General features: G+C 41.0%; 2 protein-coding genes across 4 annotated transcripts; both read left to right on the plus strand.

Moving 5' to 3' along the window:
- Positions 1–8878: 8878 nt before the first annotated feature.
- LOC144716270 (uncharacterized) lies at positions 8879–17687 on the plus strand. Of its 3 annotated transcripts, none has more exons than XM_078591382.1 (16): positions 8879–9087; positions 9620–10116; positions 10214–10454; positions 10531–10826; positions 11449–11628; positions 12255–12944; positions 13017–13111; positions 13229–13291; positions 13386–13474; positions 13553–13621; positions 13702–14190; positions 14462–14536; positions 14612–14682; positions 15127–15184; positions 15549–15780; positions 16802–17687. In XM_078591382.1, the coding sequence occupies exons 2-16, from the start codon at positions 9704–9706 to the stop codon at positions 17323–17325; spliced, it is 3585 nt and encodes a 1194-aa protein (XP_078447508.1). In that variant the 5' UTR covers positions 8879–9087; positions 9620–9703; the 3' UTR covers positions 17326–17687. The 3 variants fall into 3 exon arrangements, with proteins under 3 accessions (XP_078447508.1, XP_078447510.1, XP_078447509.1); XM_078591384.1 differs by having other exon boundaries at positions 10214–10448; XM_078591383.1 differs by having other exon boundaries at positions 8880–9087; positions 11452–11628.
- A 78-nt stretch (positions 17688–17765) lies between these two features.
- On the plus strand, positions 17766–20051 carry LOC144716272 (F-box/LRR-repeat protein At1g67190-like). The gene is made up of 2 exons (XM_078591385.1): positions 17766–17905; positions 18703–20051. The coding sequence occupies exon 2, from the start codon at positions 18726–18728 to the stop codon at positions 19953–19955; it is 1230 nt and encodes a 409-aa protein (XP_078447511.1). The 5' UTR covers positions 17766–17905; positions 18703–18725; the 3' UTR covers positions 19956–20051.
- The last annotated feature ends 5864 nt before the right edge of the window (positions 20052–25915 follow it).

Genomic DNA, 25915 nt, shown 5'->3' on the forward strand with positions numbered 1-25915 from the left:
GAGGTCGCTTCCTCCCAGCCCAACTGATCCTACCTTGCTCACTTGATACTGTCGCAAACCGAGAGTCCCCTTGCTGCACCAGATCACGACGACTGGCGTATTCCACGGTCGTTGCCAGTCATCGAGTTAGTATCGCCGCATCTGAGGGTTCACGACATGTGAATGCGTTAGTGTATCTCCCACGAAACCCCAGGTTGACTCTTTCTGGTCAGAATTGGCGGTGAAAGAAAGGAAAGGACGTGGAGCGACTTACCAGCTAGCATGACATGGCGAGGTGCTGTTACACCTTCCACGCGGTGGTCCACCACGCTAGTTTACTTCAACTGTTGGACCCCAGCCCTGCGTCCATGAAGGATCATGCCAACGAAGGCAGACGACCGGGTGTTCCCTCAAAGTTTCCTCACAATCCCCTCTGATATCTCTTTCCCCCTCTAGAGGAATCCGACCCGCCAATTGCACTGGGCCTTGGCCCCAGGTCATACTCTCCTCCTTCCCTTTATCTTGTAATATCATTACATTTTCCAGTGCCGATCTTCGAATGCCCCTTTGCCTTGAGCGACTTACACGTGACTGTAGGACTAGCCACTCATTTTCTATTTGGTGTTTCTTGACGGCGTTGGATTAGCTTGTTGACGACGATGGTACGGACGCTACCAGATGGTAACTCGTCCCCCATTCGTTGGCCCCTGAGCTGATCGCACAGGACATTGGGAGCCTGGACAGGGCTCCACAGCTCTCCGTGTTGTCACTTGATCCACGCCTGGATCAACGGCCGTCTCTACTTCTTGTTGAATTTTCCTATTAAAATTTGCATGCATTCTATCACGTTGTTGTCATTTTCATAAAGTCAACCCCCGTGGTGTGATGCGATGGGCCGCCCAATCGTGTTACATCACTCGCTCTCTCTATTTGTGGCTCCTTCACTGACTTTTCTCTCTCTCATCAACCACAAGTCCATGACGACAACAAAAAGCTCTACATCGCCAAGATCCTGCGAACATTTTTTAAATGTATTTAGAAATAATGTCACGGTCGTCATCTGTGATGGCCGTTCCGTCACATCACGCGGCCTAGGCTCCCTGTCACCATCACGTCCCCGTCACGCACCCTCTGTCACATGTCACCGTCATCGTCACGTACCCTTAAAACCGTCACCATCACCGTCACCGTCACGTCATCCGTCACGTTTCTGCCACGGTGACGAGTGATGTGCCGGATGACGCTCGCTGAACCCTAGATTTGACATGTACTCATTTTATGTTTGTAAGAAAAATTATAAATATTTTTGTATAAAGATGACACCTTAAACTACATATTTAACCCTAATTTCAAATTCATCAATGAGTTTGTAAATATTTTATCTTTAATTATAAATATTTTTTGGGGTTACACTAAAAATGTCTTTTGATTGTCGGAAATTATGCTTAAAATTTAGGAGGTTTGTTGAGAAACTATCATTTCATATAAAATAAGAGAAGGTCCTGAATGAAATTCACCCAAGCTAGGGTACTTCAGGTGCCCATCCATCTTCTCTCTTTCCTCCTTAGTGCCTTTCCATTCCTGATGCGATCAGCGTGTTGGAATGATTACGGTGGATCGATAATAAGGATCATCGAGATTGAGGATATTTGACTTAACAGGGATCTCACTTGAAGAACTAAGAAACCATGTATTCAATATTTACCAATATTTTTTAATCATCTGTTGCACAAATCATTCTTCTTTAGGTCAATAACTGTCCTAAAATCCGACTAGGGGCCCACATATCTGTCTAGTTAAAACATTTAATATTCTAACAATATTTTTTAAAAAAACCTTATGAATTAATGATATATCCATATGGATTAGTTCATCAAGTATCCGTTAACCCCTCAACAAGTTTAGTTTTTGGTGTGTGGGACAGAAGTTGCATCAGCTTGGGCAAAATTCTAAAATCAGCTAGATAATACTTCTCCACTCTATGAAAATACCCATATGTAACGATCACTAATTGGATATTTGATAACTTAGACCATCACTCGGCTTGGTAATGTTCGCAACATACGATTCCTCAATTAGTCTACACATGAGACCTGAAAAGACACACTTTCTTGGTTCCTAAAGTGTTTTGCCACACCTCATATTGACATAGGACGATGACTTATTTATCAAAAAATATTAATATCAAGATCCAAGCTCATTTCATTTTGGTCATCCGGTGATCTGGATGATTATGATTCTATTTTTTTGTTACTGCACTTATGTTGGGAAAAATTGTCCGGTTATGTGCTCTGATTGAATCATGAAAAATATGGTTTCCATGGATGCGGAAGCATTTATCGATTCTAAATAGATCATTAAAACCATACATGACAAGTACCTTAAGGGGAACTTGTTCCACCATTGACCTTCTCACTTTGAGATCATTCTAAAGCCGTTCACATGCCCCACCTCTAGTTATCCACAGGATCACATAGTTCTTGGTTCTCCACTTCTTTGTCTCCAACTCTTCTTGAAAATGTTTAAGATCTTCTCACCATGAAGACTCTCTCCTTGGTTTAGTGGAGAAGCGATCATAATGGTGAAAAGGGGCCCCAGCTTTAGTTGGCTTGGGTGCCTAAAAATGGGTGGCCATTCCCCTGTTTATATTTTACTTAAGTTTTTTCTCAAAACTCATCATGTTAAATATATTCACCAATGTCTTGATGATCTTATGCATGTGACCCTATAGGCCCATGTATCATTCTATTTAAATACTTTAGTAGTCCAATAACAATTATTAGCTGACATTATTAATTAACTATATCAAACATATAGATTAATTAGCTAAGCACCAATTTAACCCAATCGATAGGTTTAATTTCTAGTCCGTGAGGTGCCAAGCTACAACTCATACTCTAGAAGATACATAGAAGTGTTTGAACTCTCACATAAAACCTTTACCGTCATGGGTTACCGTATATATAATCCATCATCTGCACTATACTTTCGAATGACTTAAGGTATTGTTTATCGTCAAACCCTAATCCATCATTTGACTAATACTAGTGCATATTGGGGATCATTGGAGAACACCTTTTCCAATATACTCATTACCCTAGCATGGGATTTGTTGAATCATCTTCCTTGAGTCAATCTCCTCTTATATCAGGAAAAGTGTGACTCCATCTTGGCTAATCAATCATCTTCATAAGCTTCTTACTACATCCGATCTATGACTTGTAAGTCGTAGTCAAAATGTAGTCATCCATCCATGAGATGTCCTCGGTGTCTGACGAGTCATTAATCATGCTTGCAAACCGACATTTCTTAAGGGTTTATGAAGTCATATAATGAAATGAGCATTCATTTTTATGTTAAATTCCATTTTTATGCTATTATTCATTCATTATGTAAAACATCATATTTTTAATGGGTGATTCTATCTCTTAAAAGATAGCATAAATTTTGTTGATTAAATATAAATAAAATAATAATAATAATAAAATAAAATTAATAATAAAAATACACATACATATGATAAAAATAAAAGTAGGGTCCCTAAAGAGCCGCCAAGGAGCGGCCAAGGCAGGCACACCGTAGGCGCCACCCGCAATCGAGCCAAGGCAACAGTCGCAGGTGGAACCAGCAGCACAGGCGCAGCCCAGGCCGGTCCCTCAAAGCGGTCCTAGAGGTAAAAATATTTTACCTCAATTCTACATTTAAAGAAATGCGGGATTTATATACTCTTTTAATTTTCAAAAAGAAGCAATATGGGATAGATGTAACAATCGCTTTTCAATGAAGTGGGCCGGGCCAGAGATCACAAGAGAGTGATCGCGGCCCATCGGGCTGCGATCTTATAAAGAAAATAAAAGCAAATCAGATCGGGCTTCGAGCCAAACCGGCCCGAAGCCCGTGTCGATTCGGGCTTTTATTAAAATAACGATGTAATCTTGACCATTGATCTTCTCTTAGAAGATTGAACGGTCAAGATCATCTTTTAATCATTTTGTTTTCTTTTCTTTTATTTTAGGTTGACAGCTCATCCTGAAGATTGATGTGGACAAATCTTAAAAGCTTAAGTGGACATACGGTGCTGCTGATGTGGTCCACCGTAAATAAAGAGGGTCCACAACTATGATTTAATCGTAGCCATTGATCCCTCTCAAAGAGAATCTGATGGTCGAGAATACTCTCGATCAAACTCCCTCTCTTGCCACCGTCTCTGTCTTTGGCGACGTTACTCTGGTGACGAGTAGGTGGATTTCCAGCGACTTGTCGCTGAAGACGATGCCAAAGTGGTCCCATATCGGTCAGGAACGTCTTTAGACTGTTCCTGACCTATACAAACTTCATTTAATCGCCAGAAATGTATCTTTGGGCGTCGGAATTCTGAATCAAAATCTTGAAATTAAATCGCTGGAGGAGAAAGTCCTCCGTCTTCATCTCTTGTTTCCTGGATCTCTCGGTCAACGGCTGTGACAGCCATGACCTGAAGGGAGATTATTGAGGGAGAAGAGTCGAATAAGGAGAAGGCTCGCTTACCCGAAGGACGACGCAGCCGGGGAAGAGTCTGGAGCCGTCGGCGACTCCGAGCTAGTGCAGAAATATGGTAAGTGATTCAATTTATATGGTTTGAATTTAAATTGATTAGATCAAGAGAAAGATGCAGAGATAGAGAGAAGAGCGAGGAACGAGAGAGAAAGAGGGACAGAAGAACTAGAGAGAGAGAAGAGCGAGGGACAAGAGAGAAAGAGGGATAGCCTGAGAGAGAGGAACGAGAGAGAGAGAAGTGAGCAAGAGAGGAAGAGGGAGAGAGAGTCGCCGAAATCTCACATAATCGCACATCACTGGGAGAGAGGAACGAGAGAGAAAGAGGAGCAATAGAGGGAGGGTTTTCTCACGTCACCAATGACAGTGACGCCGTCAGGGTGACGTGACCTAATGGGACGCCCAATGGAGGGATGCATGACGTCACGCCACCGTCCGTTACGTTCCGTCATCCATTCCGTCAAGTCTGGGGCATCACGTTCCGAACATGCCATTCCCTACTCACAAGAACTTCAGTCATCACTAATCTGTTTTAAACTAAATAATTTATCAAATGAGAGTGCCCTCTATTTATAACATATAATATATATATATATATATATATTTATATATAAAAGTGCTCATAATCATGGCCTTGATTGACTATCTGAACTCTATCGTGTAGTGAAGTACCAAATCAAAGTCAAATATGAAAAACAAAAACATATATAAACAAAAATATCACCTTTTCATGTATTGAATCCATAATAAATTGGTTTTTCTAGTGAGCCTCTTCAAGCCATTCATATCAATGCAATCTTTAGCGCACTCATTCTCTTATCCTTTCTTCAAAATGTGCTACTAGAAATCCAAATTACTCTCAATCTAGTCTCACTGAACGCATCACGTGGAAAGGGAAATAGATGAAGGGGGAGGGCACTCAAAATGAATCACATGGATATTGATTGTACCCTCTCTTTTTTTTACTTTTCTGAATTTTTTTATCTAGTCCTTGGTAAATGTCATAAAAGTCCTTATCCCTAGGAGTATTTCATATTTAATGACTTCAATGGCCAAAAACCTTTGTGTCCAGACCTTATTATTTAACCGTATCAACATATCTTTTAATTAGTCAATTATAAACTTAATCCAATCTATTGGTTGTGGCCAGTAAAGGATCATGTAAACTCTCTCACGGAACATTTACCACCATCAGTTAGCATGTACGCATAATCCTTCATCCATGCGAGTATCAAACGACTTAAGATATGGTTAATTGTCTAACTCCATTACGTCACTCTAGTTTGTCTTGATGCGCGAATAAAGTAATCACATAAACACTTATCTGATATTTCCTCTACTCTAACTAGAGATTTAACTACATATTCTTCCTTGAGTCTATCTCCTCTAATACAGAGGATGGAAGATATCATCTCGAGCACACGATCACCTTTGTGGACTTGGAATCTAGATTAGTAGAGACTTTCATGTCATAGTCAAAACACAACCTTCCATCCATAAGGAGTTTGGCATCTCAATTATAAGGACTGCTTAAATAACCATGACATGGATCATCATCATTGACTTTAGCTATGATACCATTTAGGGATTCACATGGATCAATTAGTGAACTATTTTCCCAATGAGAAACCATTTTCTATCCTTTTGCGTCCCCACATTAATGGCTATAGAAAATGTCTTATTATTTTAGCGGGACCAGACAATATTATTGTATCCGAAGACTTTTTTTATCCATCTTGATTATCCTTTGAATATGAATATCTAGAACACATGTGTAAGAACTACTGATATACATGTCATGATATCATCACAATTCACTCAGTTGTTGGATTCATTCATGGACTTCTATTATAAGCATCATAAATGCATTATAATGAACATATTCTTCGAACGAATATTGAACAATATTTTGCTTGGATGCCACATGTATTTCCAACAATGAAAACTAAGTGGATAATTTCATTGCAGGTAATCCCACCCTCCACAAACACACAAAGCCATAAAGATGAATTGGCCCTATGTACTTAACACAGTCATCAAATACATTATCGGTAGGTCACATGTCGCGTCATTGAATTAATTGGTCAACATCTTCATGATGCACTTGAGAGGATATTCATACAGTTTTTATGCATCAATGTCAGCATGTTTGATGTGCACGCGACACCTTGAGGATGAGTGTCGCATGACATCGTCAATGTCCACATTTGTCTTATTGGTCATGTTCAACTCATGTCTGGATTGTATCCATTTGTTGTATTTTTATCTATTTCATCTGGAAATGAAAATTTAAAAAGTCAACCCTTTCGCATTTCATAGAAATTTTATTTTGTTTTCTTCAGGAGTTTCAGAGTTATAAAGAAATTGGGCACTTAAATTTTGAAGGTGAAACAGACCTAATTTAACCTTATTTTTATTTTACTTCATGTGTTGATTGCTATTTATTTTATTGACTCGTGTTTTCTCATTTGTATCACGAAGCCAAGCTGCATGAAAAACAATTTGAGAGCAAAAAAAGCAGTAAAGCGGGACTGATATTTGTAAAATACCTAAAGTAGTTTCTGTTTTCATGAAAATTTTATTTTGAATAAATAAATAAATAGTAATAAAAGTGAAATGAAAATAAAACTTACAGGAAAGAACAGTAAGATTAAAGTACGATGAAAGAAGGAGAGACACTCATTCTTTAATCCCGTACCTTAATATTTGTTTGGTTATTTTTTGGTAATTGATTGATCCAATTCCATCCAACCTGAAGATGGATTTAGGACATTAGAAGGTAAGATCAGTGCAATAATAAAAGAATGAGAGATTATTCACTGGAAGGTAAAAAAATAAGAAAAAAATAACAAAAGTATTAATCACTGGAAGATAAAGGAACAACCATTTCATTTCATTCCTTCGTTTCATAAATTGATTTTATCATCGTTTGACATTTAAACATGGTATTATGGATTAGATTTGTTGGATCTAAAAAGATGAACAATGAGAGTATTGAGAGAGGATATATCATATGGATAATCAGAGATGATTGTTACTGATTAGATGAATTGTTTCCCGAGACGGGAAGGGATTATAAAACAAAGGAGATAGTTTATTGCTTTAAATCAGATTTACTTTCCTCAACTGAAGTTCAATATCGTAATATTAGGTCTACGATAAATCACATATTTTTAAAGTTTAGAGATATATAAGGTTTGTATTAAGTTTGTTGAGCTCATTGTGACTTTTAGATTATATATTGACTCTGAGAATGATAAATAGAGTTTCTTTCCCATTGGCTGACTGGAGAATGAACCTCAAAATTTGAACTAAAGTAACATTTTAAATTTTAAACCAGAGAGCGGAGGATGACGAATTTGGAGAAGGGAATCCATTCGTGGAATTGTGTAACTGAGGATATAAAATAATTTCTCCAATGGTTTATGTAATGTGATTTGCATGACATTTTGATAGTCCTTTTCTCAAGGTAGTAGATTTGGTACCCACATTATAAGGATCTAGGCCTCATTTGTACACAAGATATTTTACTTTCACACCTTCTATCACCAAGTAGAATCATATCTATTTTGTACATGTAGTCTAATTATCTACAAAAAATTAAATAACCTATTCAACCCCTTTTAGATTATTCCCTCCTTATGCAGACCGATAATATCTACTTATGATTCAGATATAGATTTTTAAATACCCAATTCATTCTCCATAAACCAGCGTCAGGTTAATAGAAAAATTGTAACTTTTTGCTTTTCTTGCCAAAAAAGGGGATTACTCCCCTTTTGGACTTAGATTAAGAGGTGATATTCCTTTACTTTGGATCTGAATCATCTTGTCAATGAAGACTCATATAGTTGCAACTACAAAACTTATTTTTGGGAATTAGTAAATTTCATAACTGACATTATATTTGCACACCAAAAATCTTAAGATCAGCTTACATCGTGGGTCACCAAACTAAAATCTATTTTAATTTGAATAAAGAAAAATTGAAAGCATTTTAAAAAAAACTTTCTGGACGGTTCTATCAGTCATCAACGGACGGGACGGATGACGTATTACATCACGTACGGTTCTCTGCGTCGAGGCTTCAGTCAACTTGTGCCACGTGTCATTGGCGCGCCAGAAAAGTCAACTCCAGTCAACTTTTAACCAGGGCGTGGGTTTAATCGCTTTAATTACACTTAAAAAAGGAAATAAAATGTTCTTTTTGCGTATAAAAAATCCGGAACCTTTTAAAAAAGCGAATACTGCAAATGCCCCTGGGAGTGCTTTCCAGGTCCGGAAGCGAGAATATTCACGGGTATTTAAGCAATTACGGAAGGTTTGTGGGGGTGCGAGACAGTCGAGGGAAATAGAGGGGGCGAGGGCTAGTCATCTTCTCCCCGGAATTTGGCTACTGAGAATCTCTCTCTCTCTCTCTCTTCTCTCTCTCTCTGTGATCGTGGTGGAAGGGGCTTCGACGTTGGGAATTTTTTCTCAGAGCGGGACGGGTCGTGGCTTTGCGAAGTTCGTCAGCATACTCCGATCTCTTCGTCTTGATCGTGAACGTGGACGCGGGCGATTGGGGGAATGCCGGTGAGTTGCGATTTGATCGTCCAGTTTTGTCAGAATTAGGGTTTTTGGTCGGGGAATCTTCTCGTCGCGGAGATTTGAATTCAGGGTTTCTTCGGAAGTTAATTTGACGCTTCCTGGTGGAAAATTGTTTAATCGTTGGGATTTTCCCCAATTGAGGTATTTCTGGTTTCGCGATCCTTGATCCGTGGCGCTGGTGAATGTTTCGATTCCGTTGAGAGGCAATTCGCGGTAGAGCGTGGCCGAGGATTGTCGTGCTGATCCGGGGCGGCATTTTCTTTGCGCTGTTTGTGGGATCAAAAGTCATGGTCGTTCTACAATGATTAAAAATTCTACCTTGATAGTTTTCCATTCTTCCTTGGAGCTGTTAGTCTAATCTCCAAATGGAAAATCTGAAGTTCGAGTCTTTGTTCTATGCGCTAACCTTCCACGCGTTTTACTTGTGCGAATTTTTTTCAAGGGTTTCTCTTAAATTCGGAACTTGTTATGAATATTTGGCAAATTGGATCGTCTGACACTTTGATTTTCGGACTAGGAACTGGTTTGATGTTGGCGCACTTTTGATTTTCCGCTGCGGTCACTCGTAGAAACCATCAATCGATGTGAGCTGTCATGATTGATGTGGATCAGAATGGTGGGTAATTCGAGGTCAGAATTGGCTACAGGAAGCTTAGACGGGCCATCTTTAACTGCTGGTTATTGCAACGGGCTTCGAGGGTCTTTCTCTGGTGCTAGTTTGGAGAGATCTGGAAGTTTTAGAGAGACTGCATTGAATTCAGTGGGAGCAGGAAATAGAACAGCTTCTCCTGCATCTCCAGCGGAGATTCCGCCACCTTCTCATTTTCTTTCTCTAGATCTTTTATCAGTGGGAGATCAGAAATTTCCCCGTTCTACAGAGCTGAGGAGAGCCATCGGAGTTTCTGTTGAAGATCACTCACTCGGAGCTGTCCAATCTAGGACTCAGACTCCAGCTGCTGCTGAAGAGCTGAAACGATTCAAGTTTAGCGTGGTAGAGACAAGCTCCAAGGCCAGGTTGATTCCATTTTTTCCAGTGCTTTATTTTATTTGATTTTAATTAAATTGTGTTTAGTGCAAGTTTCTTGAGTTAACCCTGAAATGTGTGAAACAGAGATAGGGCAAGACTGTTGCAAGAGTCAATTACAAAACTGGATAGGTATAGGATTTTGGTATCAAAGAAAAGGCAGAGGAGTGATATCCCATTAAGTGAGAGGGCTGGTGCTGCAAACATAATGAAGATTGGAAGTCAAATACATCAGTCCCCTTCTGATATTGCTGCTCAGCGACTTGAGGAGAGGACTAAGAATTCTGTCCCAAACAAGCGTATGCGTACCTCAGTAGCGGAAGTACGGGTTTGTATTTTTATAAATTTAATTGCTTAAATGGATAACTTTTTTTCTGATGGGTTTTGGGTTGATCATTTTTCAGGCTGATGGGAGAGGTAACCTTCCCCTTAGACAAGGGCCTACTGGAGACAAGGAAAAAAATGCACCTTTGGATAAGGACAAGAATTTGTTGAGGGCTTGTAGTGGGTTGATTTCCGTTGAAGAAAAGAGTAGGGTTCATTCTGGTGGTGAAGGATGGGAAAAGAAGATGAAAAGGAAACGCTCTGGGGGTCCAGTTGTTACGAGACCGGTGGATGGTGATCGTGATTTTAAGTCATCAGCACAGCAAAGATTGAGCTTAGAATCTCGCTCTCGACTCAATGACAGTCTTACTTTCAGGTGAGCTTGATTTAGGCTAGATTAGTGCTTCCTTTCGTGGTTGTTTTTTCTGCATTTGTAATTTAATTTCCTACGCTCTGATTTTTTAGAATTAATATTTAATCGTCAGACGACATTTAATTATGCATTCATAATTTCTTTCATTGGATTTGAGTGTGGAGCTAGAGGAAGTCCAGCCATATTTTTCCTGCAGTAAGAGATGAGCATATTGAAAGAGTAACAAAATTAACAGTTTTCTTTTCAAAGTAGTTCCTAATTTTTTTTTGCCTGAAAACATATGAAAGATCTGCTTCTATGAATGCAGCGTATTTCAATTTAGTGTCAGAAGTCTTTTAATTATGCACTCACACTTCTCTTTTCATGGGAATACAACTTGGATCTAGAGAGTGGCAAGCCATGATTTATCTGCAGTACATGATTAATGTATCAGAATGGTTACAGAATTCATTCAGTCTCTTGAAAAGTAATGCCTATTTATTTTCTGGCTGAAAAAGCTATGAAATACCTGCTTCTCTGAATCCTGTCTCTCTTCTGATATGCTGCTGCACATCGTGCCTTTGATTTGATTCTCATTATTTTATCCATTTTATCCAAAAAATCTAATTATATATCCGAGTTGTAGCAGGCAAGGTTCATCAGGAGTTAATGGAACTATGAAGTCTGAGAGTAGCCCTCAACAAAACATGCCCGGCAGCCGTCTCGTTTCAAGAGGTGAACTTGATAATGCATCTCTCTCCAATGATCGAAAGGAACGCTCTGGCATGCTAGAGAAGGAGCGGGGCCCATCCAAAGGAGGCAACAAGTACGTATGATGCCTTGATCCTAATTATTCTTTATAAAATAATCATTTATTTTTATCTGTAGCATGCTGTCCAGTAAAAAATTGTGACATAGGCTTTGGAATTTCTCTGTCACACCTTATCTTGGATATGTCAGGCATTTCCCCTCAGAATAGCTTCCCTCCCTTTCAGTACATTTACCAATCCTTTAGCACTCTTCAACGTCAATGTCAACATCATCTACTCTTGTTGACGTTGACGAATTTCAGTGTCAATGATGATGTTACATTGATGATTGCATTAGTATCACAGATGATTAAAGCCATACTTCAACGTCAGTTGTCAGCTTAGTAAAAGTAAATTAATATTTTTTTTCGACCCCATCAACTTCAATGCTGTCGTCAATGTCATCCGGCCTCTCTAGGATTGACTTTCACGTTGATACAAATTTAATTAAATTGTTGATGGTTTACGGTGATGATGAGGCTGTCATTGGCCATCTGTCAACTTTCAATGTCATTGGAACGCGAGACCCTACTTTAAGGAGGCCTGCCAAGAACTTGCCTAATTGGGACCTGGCGTCATTTGGTTTCTTCTTCTCTTTCCATCCCTTTATCATTAACGCCTGATTATGTCTCATTTTTTGAAGGTCCAATGCCCGTGAAGACGGACAATTAGGAAGCCATAGCCCTTTGACCAAAGGAAAAGCATCTCGTGGCCCGCGAACAGGTCCTAGCTCTATTATGAATTCAGCATCCAGTTTCCAGAGATCATCCATTGAGGGATGGGATCAAAATTCATGCATAAACAAAGTTCCTCACTTTGGTACGGCAAGCAACCGAAAGAACTCAATCCCCTCCATATCGACCTCGCCTCCCATGGCTCAGTGGGGAACTCAACGACTGCCGAAGAACACAAGAACAAGGAGAACTAATCTAGTTCCCCTGGTGCAAAATCAGGAAGCTTCGGCGTTGTCTGAAGGGGTTTCTTCTGAGACTAGAAGTTTTGGAAATAGCCAGCAGCTGAAAGCCAAAGAATCACTTGTCCTTTCACCATCAATCTCGGAGAGCGAAGAATCAGTGGCTATTGAAAACAAGTTTAAGGATAGAGTCGTTTATAGCTCTGAGATGGAGGATGTTGATAAGGTTACAAGTTCATCACTGCTTTCCAAGAAGAACAAGCCGCCAAATGAAGAAATCGGAGATGGAGTGAGGAGGCCTGGAAGAAGCGGAAGGGGTTCGTCTCAGTTGAAATCAGGGGCTCATTTGTCAAAAGAAAAATTGGAGAACACTGATGCTGCTCGGCCTATGCGTATTGGAAGACCTGGTTCAGATTTAAGGTATTTTTTAAGGTCTGACTTTAATAAACCCCTCAATTTTAGGTTAATTGTTCATTTTCAACTGAGGTGCAGTAAGGGTGGTCGGCTGCCTTCTAAAAAACTGTCAGAACGCAAGGGTTATGGTCGTCCTTGCTTTGTCCTTAACAGTGGCTCATCTGAACCAATAGGTTATCTACTTTTCTATACACTTATCTGAATCATTTATTTATTTATTCTTTATTTCAGAAGGATATTGAAAAAGTTTATTTTTCTATACAATTTTTGATTTATGTGATCTCTGACAGGTGAACATGATGATGACCATAATGAGCTACTATTGGCGGCTAGTTCTGCACGTAACGCAAGCAGTCAGTGCCCAGAATTTCTCAGTTTCTCTCCTACTGTTATATAATATCTTTTAAAAACGAATTAGTTTTGATATTGTGTTGTTTTTTCGTGTAGATCTGTCGTGTTCTAGTTCATTCTGGAAGGATGTTGAAAAAGTTTTTTCTGTCACCAATGAACATGCCTCGTCTTCCCTAAAGCAGCAGGCATGTCCCGAGTCCCAGGAATTATAATTATTTTTTATGTTCCTTTTGTTTAACCTTGTTCACTGGAAAAAAATTCAGCTAAAATTTCTTGATGAGGTAGAAGAAGGATTTTCAGCACTGGCGGATAATGGTTCGAATGCAGCAAATGTATGGAACTGCGATTTTTCCTGTTTTTAATCTCACTTTAACTTAACTCATCCAATTTCAAATTTTGATATTCTGCACAGATACTTTCTAATCCGGACGGCCTGGATGAATCGAATCTCGTATCATCAGGAAAATTTGATGCAGAAAAATGGCTCTGCAATATTTTCCCCCTTTCGCAGAGGCTTCTTGCTGCCTTCATCGAAGAGGATGACGTCGGAACAATTGACTATGACATGGACATGGAAAATGATTACACGTGTCGAGTTATGACTGGCTCTGCAGGTTTCGAAGCCAAGTACGAGTCAGAGTTGACTGGTCGTAGCAGAAAGAATGGATTTATAGATAACTCATGCAACGGGTACAATGCCTCAAGTAATTTCAGAAGTCCAGAAGCCCAGCCGGTTTCATATGGCAACGATTTGTTGCAAGATATTGAGATTCGTGGGGTTCGTTCTGAATTCGGATCGGAAGTCTCTCGTTCAACATTTGATTTCCAGAACTCGCAGAGATGTCTTGATGAGAAAATCATGATGGAGCTGCAAAATATAGGTTTACTTGTTGACGCCGTGGTACGTTTTTCTCTACTCAACCATATATATTTTCTCGAACTATCCAAACATTAAAAATAACTTTACTCGACTTGGTAAGCATCCAAAATTTTCAAAAATTTGATGAGTGCCATTTTTATTATTCTAGAAATATGGCAGTCACATGCAATCCCATTTGGGATAGCTTTTTCTTTCTTTCAGTGTCATCGACCACAGTTTGCAAATGTTTCATTGATTGGTTTTGTACTTTAAAATTTATTTTTTGATTTATTTGTTTTCTATAATTATGTAGCCCGGCCTTGAGGAGGGAGATGATAACGAGCTGGATAGAGATTTGTCAGCGTTAAAGGGAAAGCTTTACGAACAGGTTTGTTTTGTCCCTAAAACCTGCACAATCTTTCCTCTTTAATCGTAGTCAAAACAAATTTCATTCACCTTTCAGATGAAAACTTCGAAAAACCGCCTCTCCCAGTTGGACGTGGCTATCCAAAAAGCCCGACAAGAGGACGAAAGGTGCCCAGATATCTCAATGTTTTCATTCTTCAACCTTATTCAATAAAGCTAGTGACTGCAGACCATGACGTAAATCGTCATCGTCCGCAACTTGAGTGAAAATGCTGATTTAGTCACTATCATTGTCTTAATAGCTACATAGGAATGACTATGATGACACTGTCATCATCGTCACCCTCATCATCTAATTGAGGTTTTACAGAGAGAATGACAAGGGGCAATGATGAGAACAGAGAGACGAGGACAATATCGTCATCCTGGCGAGGACAAATGATGGCGACAATGATGACATCATCATCTTGATCGCCCTCGTCATCTGAACGAGGTTAACAGAGACAAGAGGGACAACGACAATATAGTCATCCTGGCAAGGATGAATGATGGAGACAATGACGACTTGTCATCAGCAGGGCATTAAATAGAACTTGTCCGTTCAATGTGCAGGCGGCTGGAGAAGACCGCCATGGATAAGCTAGTGGAAATGGCATACAAACGGTACTTGGTAAGTATCCAGAAAAATATTATTTAATTTTTATTCCTAATGTTTACTTTATTTTTATTCAAAAGTGAATTTACATTTAAAATCTGGAAGAAAAATTCAAATAACGTAGTTTCTAAGAAAAATTTTAAAAAAACTTTAACCAATTCAACTTTAACCGGGTCAACTCTAAGAATCCAAAAAATGTTATTTAATTCTTATCTCTTATCATCATGTTAGTTTCACTAAAGTTCAATTTATGACAATTTTCAAAATTTGAAAGAAAATTATTGATTCTAGTAAATTTATTTCTGATAAAAAAGTTCATTAAACATGAAGAAAATTTGCCATCTTTAACTGGGTCAATGCTAATTGGGTGAATATCCAGGGTGGACGGGGAGGTCATAAGAGCGGGTTGAGCAAGATCTCGAAGCAAGCGGCGCTATCCTTTGCGAAGAGAGTCCTCGAGAGATGTCGAAGATACGACGAGACCGGAATCAGCTGCTTCAGAGAGCCCCCTCTCCGAAGCGCCCTGTTCTCCCTGCCTCAGCCTGATCCCGAAGTCAAACCCGTTGACAGTCAACTCCCAGATGTGGGCCCCCCTTCCCAGCCACCTTCAGGTATCCATCCAATCCCTTCATCTAATTCCAAAATATTCATTTCTCCTGCCCCGTTTGTCCTACTTCAAGAAAGATGGGCTTCGTTTTTCACAATTAGTTTTGGTACCCAAGAACGAGCCCTCATCTTTTTCCAAAACATACATATATATTTTGGAAAAAAAACAGGGAAGATCACCCAAGATTGGGACTCAACCTGTTTATTATAAAATCTTTGTCCCCCCTTGTATCTATTTTTTAAAAAATGTTATAGTATTTTAAGAATATCCTTCGAAAAAGGTAGGCTTCATTTTTTACAATTACTTTCGGTATCCAAGCTATAGTTTCTGATCGTCCCGGTCGCGGACGATGGACGGGATGGGACGGGACGAATTTCGTCCCATCTGACGTCCGGATTTACTGTAGGGACAAAGGACGGGATGAGTTTTTCGTCGGACAGTACGAAAACCGTCCCGTCCAGTTCTCCCGGGCAAATTTTGTCCTGTCCTTGGAAAAAACCGTCCCGTCACTCTTCCCGGACGAAAAAAACCCATTTTATTCTTTTTACAATTATTTCTGAGCGGCGTCAGTTTGCGTGTGCGTAAAATATAGGGACTTTGATGCAAATTGTCGTAGCGAGGACAAGTGGCTACGTCTCAACTGTCGGATGTGAATCTGGTTTTTTGTCCAGTATTCGTCCGTCCATCGTCTGAGACCTCCAGACAGACGGTTTTTTCGTCCGACAGATGAACACCGTCCTGTCCGGTCGTCCCCGGATATTCGTACATACCCTTGGACGGGACGATTTTTTTGTTCTGGAACGAAAAAATCGTCCCGTCCGCTTCCCTGCACTATAATCCAAAATCTTCCTTCGGGAAAAAAATGGAAATAACATATAGTTTTTTGAAAAAAAAATGAAGGTAGACCTTTTTTTTCTACAAATATTTTCCTTCCCTCAATTGCACCCAAACTCTTCCTTGCGAGCACATATTAGACATTTTTTTCGGGCAAAAATGATAATTTTCTAAAATTTTCTCATTTGCAGTCTCGGGGGCGACGGATCCGAGCGGGCCGGCTGGGCCCAAATCCGAGCCTGATCCGAACTCGAGCCGAGTGAAGAAGAGGGAAGCCCTACTAGATGACGTGGCAGCTCCGAGAACCGCTCCCATCCTGGGGGGCCCACTCCCCGGCGGCGCCAAAGGAAAGAGGAGCGAGCGAGAGAGGGACCAAGGCCCAATAAGAAACCCGAAAACGGGCCGGCCCATTGGGCCCAGAGCCGAGCGGAAGACCAAGATAAAGCCCAGACAGAAGACCAGCCAGCTCTCCGACCCCCCGCCACGTGGCGCCAATCCGGAGCCGGTCTCGAGGGATCCGGACCCTCCGATGGGATTTCCCAATTTGCCCCTGGAGTCCATGGATGGGCTAGACGTGGGCGTCGACCTCGGAGGGCAGGGCCAGGACATTGGCTCCTGGCTAAACGTCGACGACGACGCCTTGCTCGATAACGACCTCACCATGGGGCTCGGAATCCCCATGGACGATCTCTCCGAGATCAACATGAACTTCTAGAGCGAGATCCGGAGCGATTCCTGTGCATATCCTCGCTTCCGTCGTCTTCTCGATCGGTCTCTCCATTCTTTTTTGTATACATAATCTTTCTTTTTCTTCTCCCCGAGCAAGCAAGCAAGCAATCAAGAAGAAGAATTTCGAAACGATGCTGAGATTCAAACTTTGCTCGAGGTTTCGGATCTGTGCTTGTTCTGGAGAAGGTGATGCGGTTGGTGGTTGTTAGTCTGCGGATTTGAGACGATTGGTGGCTTCTAGAGCGAGATCCAGAGCGATTCCTGTTCATATCCTCGTCTCCTTCTTCTTCTTCCCGATCTGTCTCTCCATATTTTTTTTATACATTATCTTTCTTTTTCTCCTCTCAAGCAAGCAAGCAGTCAAGAAGAAGAATTTCGAAACGACGCTGATTCAAACTTTTCTCAGAGATCTGTTACTTCTGGAGGAGGTGTTGTTCGAGGTTTTGGATCTGTGCTTGTTCTTGAGAAGGTGATGCGGTCGGTGGTGGTTAGTCCACCGATTTGGAGCAATGCGTTGGCCGCGCAACTCTGATCTCCGTTCTCGAGGAGTTTTTAGTGGCGCAGAGGTTTGTTTTGATTTTTACTGCATTGTGGATCTGTCTTTCTGCTTAGATGTGTTCCTCATTCGGTGAGCAGACTTGAGAGGATTGGTGGCTTCTAGATCCAGATCCAGAGCGATCTACTAAATCTTCCTCGTTTTGGATGGATTCTTCGTGTTTTGTATTTTTTCCGACGGTTTATCCGTCGATTAATCGGAATCGCTGTTCTCGAGAATCTGCTGCGCACTGACGAATATGAATTTGCAGAATTTTTAGGATATTCACCGCATTTTGATTCGAACTTTACTCAGAGATCTGTTACTAATATCGATCGATTATTATCTTTTACGAATTTTTCCGACGATTTATTAGTAAACTTTATCCGCGGAGTCACAATCTCATTCGCGATTATCAAAATTTTTAGAACTGTCTACGAAATTTCCTCGATTTTCCAGAGCATTCTGACCTAATTAGATTGAACCGGACGAAAAACAGAGATCTGATCAGTTTTTTTTTTCTGCACTCTTTTTCGCATCCGGTCAACTTTATCCGCAGAATCACAATCTCACTTCCCGATAATCAAAATTTTCTTACCGTCAACGAAAATTCCTCGCAAATTTCCACTGCATTCTGGCCTAGTCAAATTGAACAGGAGGAAGAACAGAGATCTGATCAATCTTCCTTTTTTTTCTGCACTCTTTCCCGTATCCGATCAACTTTACCCACAGAATCACAATCTCCCTTCCCAATTACCAAAAATTTAAAACCTCTCGCCAAAATTTCCTCAAATTTCACCAGCATTCTAACCAGATCAGATTGAACAGGAGGAAGAACAGTGATCCGATCAATGGAGAGCCTCCCGGTGGAGGTAATAGGCAACATCCTCTCCCACGTCGGCGCCGCCAGAGACGTGATCGTCGCCTCTCTCACCTGCCGGAAATGGCGAGATGCCAGCAGGAGCCACGTCAGCACCCTCTCCTTCCACGTGGACGAATCCCCGGCCTTCAGAGACTTCTCTTCAAGCCGCCTAGAAATTCTCATCACCAAGTCTATCTTCCAAACAACCGGCCTTCAACATCTCTCCATCGCCATGGACGAGCTCGTCTCCTTCTCCGCCTCCGCCGTCCTCGCCTGGCTCCTCTACTCCAGAGAAACCTTAAAATCCCTCTCCTTCAAAGTCCGAGTCACCCCCCACGTCAGCATCCTCGACCTCTGCGGGCTCCACAGGCTGGAAACCTTAACCTTTGCACATAATTCCATCCTGGGCTCGGCCCATTTGCGGCTCCCCTGCCTGAGGTCTGTCTCCCTTGCTGACGTCACCACCTCGGAGGCAGAGCTCCGCCGCCTCCTCGCCGCCTGCCCCAGGCTCGAGTCCTTGGAACTCGTCTCGCCGCAGATCTCGCGGCGGGCCTCTCTGGAACTCATTAGCCCTTCTCTGAAGAGAATCCTCCTCGAAGGGTTCAGCCTGGAGAAGCTCCTTCTCGCGGGGGATTCTCTCGAGATCGTCAAAGTCAAGGAGTTGACTATGGACGTGTTCGAGCTCTCCGGGAGAGAGTCGTTGAAGAGGTTGCAATTGGATGATGTCAGCGTGATGCATCTCGAATTGGGGGGGAGTTTGGAGGTTTTGGAGGTGGTCGAGGTGAGTAATTTCGCCTTCCCTTGGGGCAAGTTCTTGGAGATGATAAGCAGATCTTCGAGGATGAAGAGGTTGAAACTGTGGGGGGTCGTCTTCGAGGACGAGGAGGATGGGGTTGAGGTGGAAGCGATTGCCGTGTGCTTTCCCGAGTTGCGCGAGATGTGTTTGAGCTTTGAGGTGAGGGAGGGGTTGAGTGGGGATTGGGTGTTGGGGAGGTTGACTGTGTTGGAGGTTGGATGGAGTGTTAATTCTGAGGGGTTTTCGAGGTGGGTGGATGGGTTAATGGGGAGATGCCCTGAGCTGAGACAGCTTGTTGTTCATGGGGCCGTCTCCGAGGTCAGGTCCCATGAGGATTGCCAGGTCCTCGCGGAGTTCATGTCCTTCGTGGTAATTTTGATGAGGACTTATTTGCAAGTGGAGGTCCGGTTTGAGTTTGATTAGCCAGGATCCTCGGATTAATCAGTTGACTTTTTTTAGAATTACAAGCTTGTAGATTGAAGTTGTTTGAAGATCTAGTTCTTTGGGTTTTTTTTGGCAGTCTGGCTCTTTACATTATTAGAATTTTAATGACCAATCAATCTCAGTTGTACATCAACAGAGATCCATATTTTGGAATTCAATATTTCTGATTATAACAATTTCCTATGGGAAGTCAATCCGTTGATTCAAGTGTAGATGATTTAGGACCTTATTTGGATCAAAGGTATTTAAGGTTTTCATTTGCGCAATAATATTTATAAACTTTTCCTTGCTTGGTACATGGTAAGTGAGATATCAAAATTTAATCAATATAGAAATTTTGTGGAATTTATATACATTTTCTAAAAAGTAGATCTATTAAAATAAAACAAACAAGTGAAAACTAATTCTAGACGCTCAGAAATATCTACTTGATTTTAAAATAAGCTTATACACTTTAAATATAAATTATAAAAAATAATTGTTTTTAGAGCATGAAATTAGTCATAATAAATTTATATACTTTTGACCAGCAGTATACTGATAGATTTTTCTTGGGATTGTGTTGACTGGGGCAAAAATCATGGGCAGCGGTGCAACAGTGGTGATAGAGTTGGGTGATGATGTGTGGTGGGCCAAATTGCACCACTTTTGTTACAAAATAACTCCTGTAACTTTTGCTACAAAATAAATTGTTGAAAGTGGTTGGTGGCAATGAAAAATGTTTTTTAGGCTATCCACTAGAATGTTTATCTAATAAGATCTACATAAATTTACATGAAAGGGGATGATAAAAACCTGGTTGTCACTTCACCTTAGGAGGGAGTGATGTATTTTCTAAAAATCTTGATACTGGCTCAAGAACCTTAACACCCTTTCCCACACAAATCACAACATATTTTTCCCAAGAATATTAACTCTCTCTCCTACACTTTTAGAAAAGTGATGGATCAAAGAAATTTGATCCAGTAAGCTGCCAACAACATATTGGGAGTAGAAATCCAAGATAAGATACAAAAAGGAGGAAAATAGATTAAACAGAAGTTTCCTCTTTCTTGATTTAAAATTTAATTTCAGGGGTTTGGAGGGATAGGATGACTTGATCTCAAACAATAATTCATGTGAATAACTACAGAAAAATATAGAAATGCATTTTATTCAAATTAATTGACATTATCAACTTTTCCAGCTCAATGTAATTCGATCATCTACTTAATCTCAATTCAGTAGTTTCGAAGAATGAAAATCGAAAGTTCTGTCTTCAATGGAAAAAAATGGTTTCTCTTATAATTTGTGTTTCTAGAAATGACTGTGAATTTGGTCGATTGTATTTATGGTTGGGTTCATTGAAGTATCGAAACCCTAGTTTATTTAAATTTTCAGAAACACATTAATGAAATCCTGACTTTTCCATCAACATCGGATAGACTTCGTATTTTTGTACTAGAAAATTATCCATAGATCATCTGTAGCCAAATTTCATCTTAAATGAAAAATACTATCTTTTCATTTTATCATAAGATATTACTACATATTGGATGGAATTTGTTTCTGATTTAGATTCTTTGGATATTTTGATGACACTCTAGGTCTTTGCATTTTTAGTTTTTTAGTATTTACTTGCTCTAACTCACCATCAATGCAGGGTCCAATTTTATGGAAAATAGAAATACTTAGATAACCTAATTCCACAATAATGAGAGGAATCAAACCTCACAAGTATTCTAACGAAAAAGAGTGGTGGAGAGGAGACATAATGATAAGGGGAGTCTAGGGATGTCCCCAAATACCATAGAGTAGTCACTATGCCAGGGTTGGCTAGGAGCTCTGGTCCACTTACCCTTTGATGTCCTCTTTCAATGTCCTTGGGCCTCTCCTAAGGAGCCCTAGCTAGGGCTGTTACATTCCTAGGCCACTCCATCTACGGTGCTCCCATGTTGGCTATCTCAGGTCTGGGGGGCCTTGCTTTGGCCAATCATGCCTTGGGCCATTCATGCCTGGAACATATCTCATCTTCATGGCTTGTGGTTCATTCACCTGGGATACATTTGTGTATCACAATTCTCTTGTATTTTTGAATTAACAATTACGTGGATCATGACCCATGAAAATATAATTTTCAGTGCCAAAAGTTACTTTCTCTTTTCATTAGATTTTAAAATGATTGGACCAGGATGATTTTCTGGCCACTTTTTTGCAACATAAATTTTTTCATATGGACATTGACCCTCGCCTCTTTTTTGCAGATTGTCATTTCAATCTTGTTTAATAGCAATAACAATAAAATTTCTTCCAAATTTCCTCTTTGTTTTGTGTTTTTCATTTTTCCCTTGATTTACTTGGTACTTTTTTATTCGCATAAATTTACCTTTCTAAAAATCAATGGGAAGCATATGCAATCATTAAAACCAATATATTATGCATGGAGAACAATAACTATCCCTTTGGTTTGGTTTGCTTTTATTAAGTTGATTTTATTCATTTAGGTCCATGCATATAATAATGGGTGGAATCATAGTATAAATGCCAGTTTATTTAAACATCATGCATAGGGGGTAAATAACTTATGAACTTTACTAATATTATAACCCCTTTTTGGATGTCCATTTTCCCTTAAGCATAGGAGCATGTGTGGAGAAGTTATCCTCCAAGAGAAAATACAAAATGTTTTAGATGATAAAAAATATGTTTCAGACAGTGATAGGTAGAATCCTAACTAGCGAGGTTATCTGGTATTGTGATGGAACATACATGAAAATCATAGGGTGATAGGGGGTTCACACAAGTCACACATCACTTTATCGAAGGATTTTAGTGCTTCAAATCCTAAAGCCTAGATCATAATTATATGAGCTGTGTAAGAGTATTCTTGAAGTCTGTATATATGTTTCCTCTTTACCCTTTTCCCTTGCCTATCTTAAACCATTTCAACTGTTGTTGCTTATTCCTATAGGACCACCTCTTTCCCCATTATCCCGAATTACTTATGATCTGCTTTACCAACTAAGTTTTTTCTATTCTCCACCTTTGTGATATCAGTCTTTATGATATCATCTCTTATCCCTAATTTCTTTCTTTTTTGTCTACATATTCACAATATGCTTCTTATCCTTTTCTCATTAGCATGTGATGAATTATATCAAAAGCATTAGATTTGATCAACAATTCCTCATGTTTTTACAAAAATCTTCTATTTTTCTTGTTCATCCCTTTACAAAAAGTCAACGAGTTTAATAGAGTCTGGTTTATGAGCAGGGCCAAAACACCCCTGCATAAGATGTTCAGCCTTTCCTCAGGTTCATAGAGTCTGGTTTCCCATCTACCCTCAATTGAGGAGCGGAACCACCAACCAGGCAGGTGGCCATTTTTCATATCATGCTCGTCACACAACATATCCTTTTAAGTTGACTTATTTGCTCATCCGATTGTCTAAATGTGTACAAGATGCAAGGAGGGCCTGATATCTCAATAACACCCTAGTCTAAATCTTCAAATGAGACTGGATATCTGAAACACAAGAACAATCTTACCATAAAATCAAGTGAAATGGTTCCCTAATACACAATTCATTAACTCTTCATGAGGTGGGAGTATCTATTATTCGTAGGTGATGTAGCGTATGTAGGGCCTCATTTTTTTATTTCTTAAAAATTTTTTTGTAACCTTCAAAACCTAGCTCAGCTCCACTGAGCCAAAAGGAAAGAACCACTGGAGGCAGACAGTGGAGTATAGCCAAGAGGATTTCATCATCCATAAACATGATGAAGTAAATTGATACGTTCCTGATTCGGGTGTGGATCTGGCACGGATGTATGACTCTAAATTTGTAAACTCAATAGAACTCGAGTCCCAATTTGGCAAAACAAATCAATGTATGAGAGGAGAGGAGAGGAAGCGTTGTTCACAGGGAAGAATAAAAGAACGAGAATGATGAGGGAATGGTGAAGGATTGCTAGAGGGAGGAGGGTATCTGCGTTCAGGCTGACGATGTCCACCTGGGAAAATGAGGGTGAAGGTCACAACCAGAGAGAGAGAGAAGGAAGAGGGAGACTCACATTGACATCTTTTTCCTGCCCTGTACTCTCAAGAGTGAGGGCTTAAATTGGAGTGTCCATGGGCTGGGTTGAGGTTTTTGGGCCGGGCCGATGCTGTGGCTTCCTCCGAACATATAAGCAGTGGTGGATCATATCAGTACTCCCCCTAATTTGACCAGCTCGTCCTCAAGCTGGAAGTCAAGGAACTGATCACGGAGCGTAGCAGCCAGTTCCCATGTAGCCTCAGAGGGTGGAAGGCCCCTCCAGTGGGTGAGAACTTGGCAGCCCTCGGCGGAGAGACAAAAGGCATAGATCTCATCGGGTATGACTTGCCAAACTCAGTTGGAGTGAGGTGGCTTGGAAGCGGTTGAGGGGTAATGGTGACGGGCGCTGTACACTTGAGTTGCGACACATGGAAGATTGGGTGGATGGGGGCGTCAGGAGGAAGAGCTAGCTTGTAGGCGATTGGATCCATTCATTATGTAATGGCATCTGAGCAAAATAACGAGGAGAGGGCTTCTCAAATGGGCGGAGTGCTAGGGACTTCATGCGGTAAGGTCGGAGCTTGAGGTAGATCTGGTCACCCACAACAAATTCCACAGGGCGATGGTGCTTGCCAGCATGGGTCTTCATGAGAGTCTTGGCGCGGTCGAGGTGTTGCCAAAGAAGGTCGAGGTGGGCATCGCAATCGCAGAGGAGCTTGTCAATGTCGTTGACGGGAGAGGAGGCCGAGCCATAGCGAATGAGAGTGGGAGGTGGACATCCATACACGGCCTCAAATGGAGTTTGTCTTGATGGTTGAGTGATGAGAGGTGTTGTAGCTCAGTTCGGCCTAATGCAATAGAGACTCCAGTGCTTGGGTTGGTCACCTGAAAAACAAAAGAGGTAAGCTTCCAAATTGTAGTTGAGCAGTTCAGTTTGTTTGTCAGTCTCTGGGTGGTAGGCAGAGCTGTGACGAAGTTGGGTGCCTTGAAGGGAGTGCAACTCCTTCCATAAGGCACTCATGAAGATACTAACGCGATTCAAGATGATGGTGCTCGGAGTGCCATGCAGTCAGACGATGCTGCGGTGAAGCATTCAACGATGTCCTTAGCTGAAAATGGGTGACAAAGGCCGAGGAAATGGGCATATTTGCTGAGGCAATCCACCACAATCAAGATGGAGTCAAGGCCATTTGACTTGGGAAGTCCCTCCATGAAGTCCATGGAGATCTTCCCAGATGTGCATCGACGTAGGAAGAGGGCAAAGGAGACTCATCGGGGCAAGCGTGAAGGCCTTGTTTTGCTGGCAGACATGGCATGCACTAATGAAGGTCTTGATGTCGTGCTTCATGGCTTTCCAACAAAACTGTGAAGTGATGCACTTGTAGGTTTTAAGGAAACCTCCGTGGCCTCCCACCGGTCTTGTGTGAAACTCGTTGAGCACCATGTCAGTGAAACGAGAGAGCTTGGCAACACGGCCTTGTCATCATAGAGAAGTGTCTCGTTAGAGAGGGTAAAGTGGGGGGAGGGGGCCTGGCCTGCTTTTATGGCTTGAATGATGGAGGCAAGCTTGGGATCCTTGGACACAGCTTGACAGATAGCTCTCAGGTCATCCCAATAGGACCACAAAATGGCCTCGATGGTGAACTCCATGGAAGGAGTGACATGGAATAAGGCCTCCACGGCCACGTTAGCGCCCCTGTCTTGTACTAGATGGTGAAGTGATATCCCAAGAGTTTGGACAGCCACCTTTTCTAGGCATCTTGGACCTCGCGCTGCTCCAATAAGTGCTTGAGGCTTTGTTGGTCGGTATGGATGACGAAGGGCTAGAAAAGCAGATAGTGACGCCATTTGCGCACTGCCAGGACTATCGCCATCAATTTGCACTCGTAGGCCAAAATAGGCCAGGAAGGGTTTGGCTGAAAAG

Source organism: Wolffia australiana, chromosome 20, assembly GCF_029677425.1.
Source record: "Wolffia australiana isolate 7733 chromosome 20, ASM2967742v1".
NCBI lineage: Eukaryota > Viridiplantae > Streptophyta > Magnoliopsida > Alismatales > Araceae > Wolffia > Wolffia australiana.

Bases quoted from the DNA above. Each gene is read 5' to 3' on its own strand.
- LOC144716270 (XM_078591382.1), top strand. From the start codon at position 9,704: ATGTGGATCAGAATGGTGGGTAATTCGAGGTCAGAATTGGCTACAGGA. The intron at 13,292-13,385 runs GTCAGTGCCCAG...TTTTTCGTGTAG, and splicing joins TTCTGCACGTAACGCAAGCA to ATCTGTCGTGTTCTAGTTCA. The intron at 14,191-14,461 runs GTACGTTTTTCT...ATAATTATGTAG, and splicing joins GTTTACTTGTTGACGCCGTG to CCCGGCCTTGAGGAGGGAGA.
- LOC144716272 (XM_078591385.1), top strand. From the start codon at position 18,726: ATGGAGAGCCTCCCGGTGGAGGTAATAGGCAACATCCTCTCCCACGTC.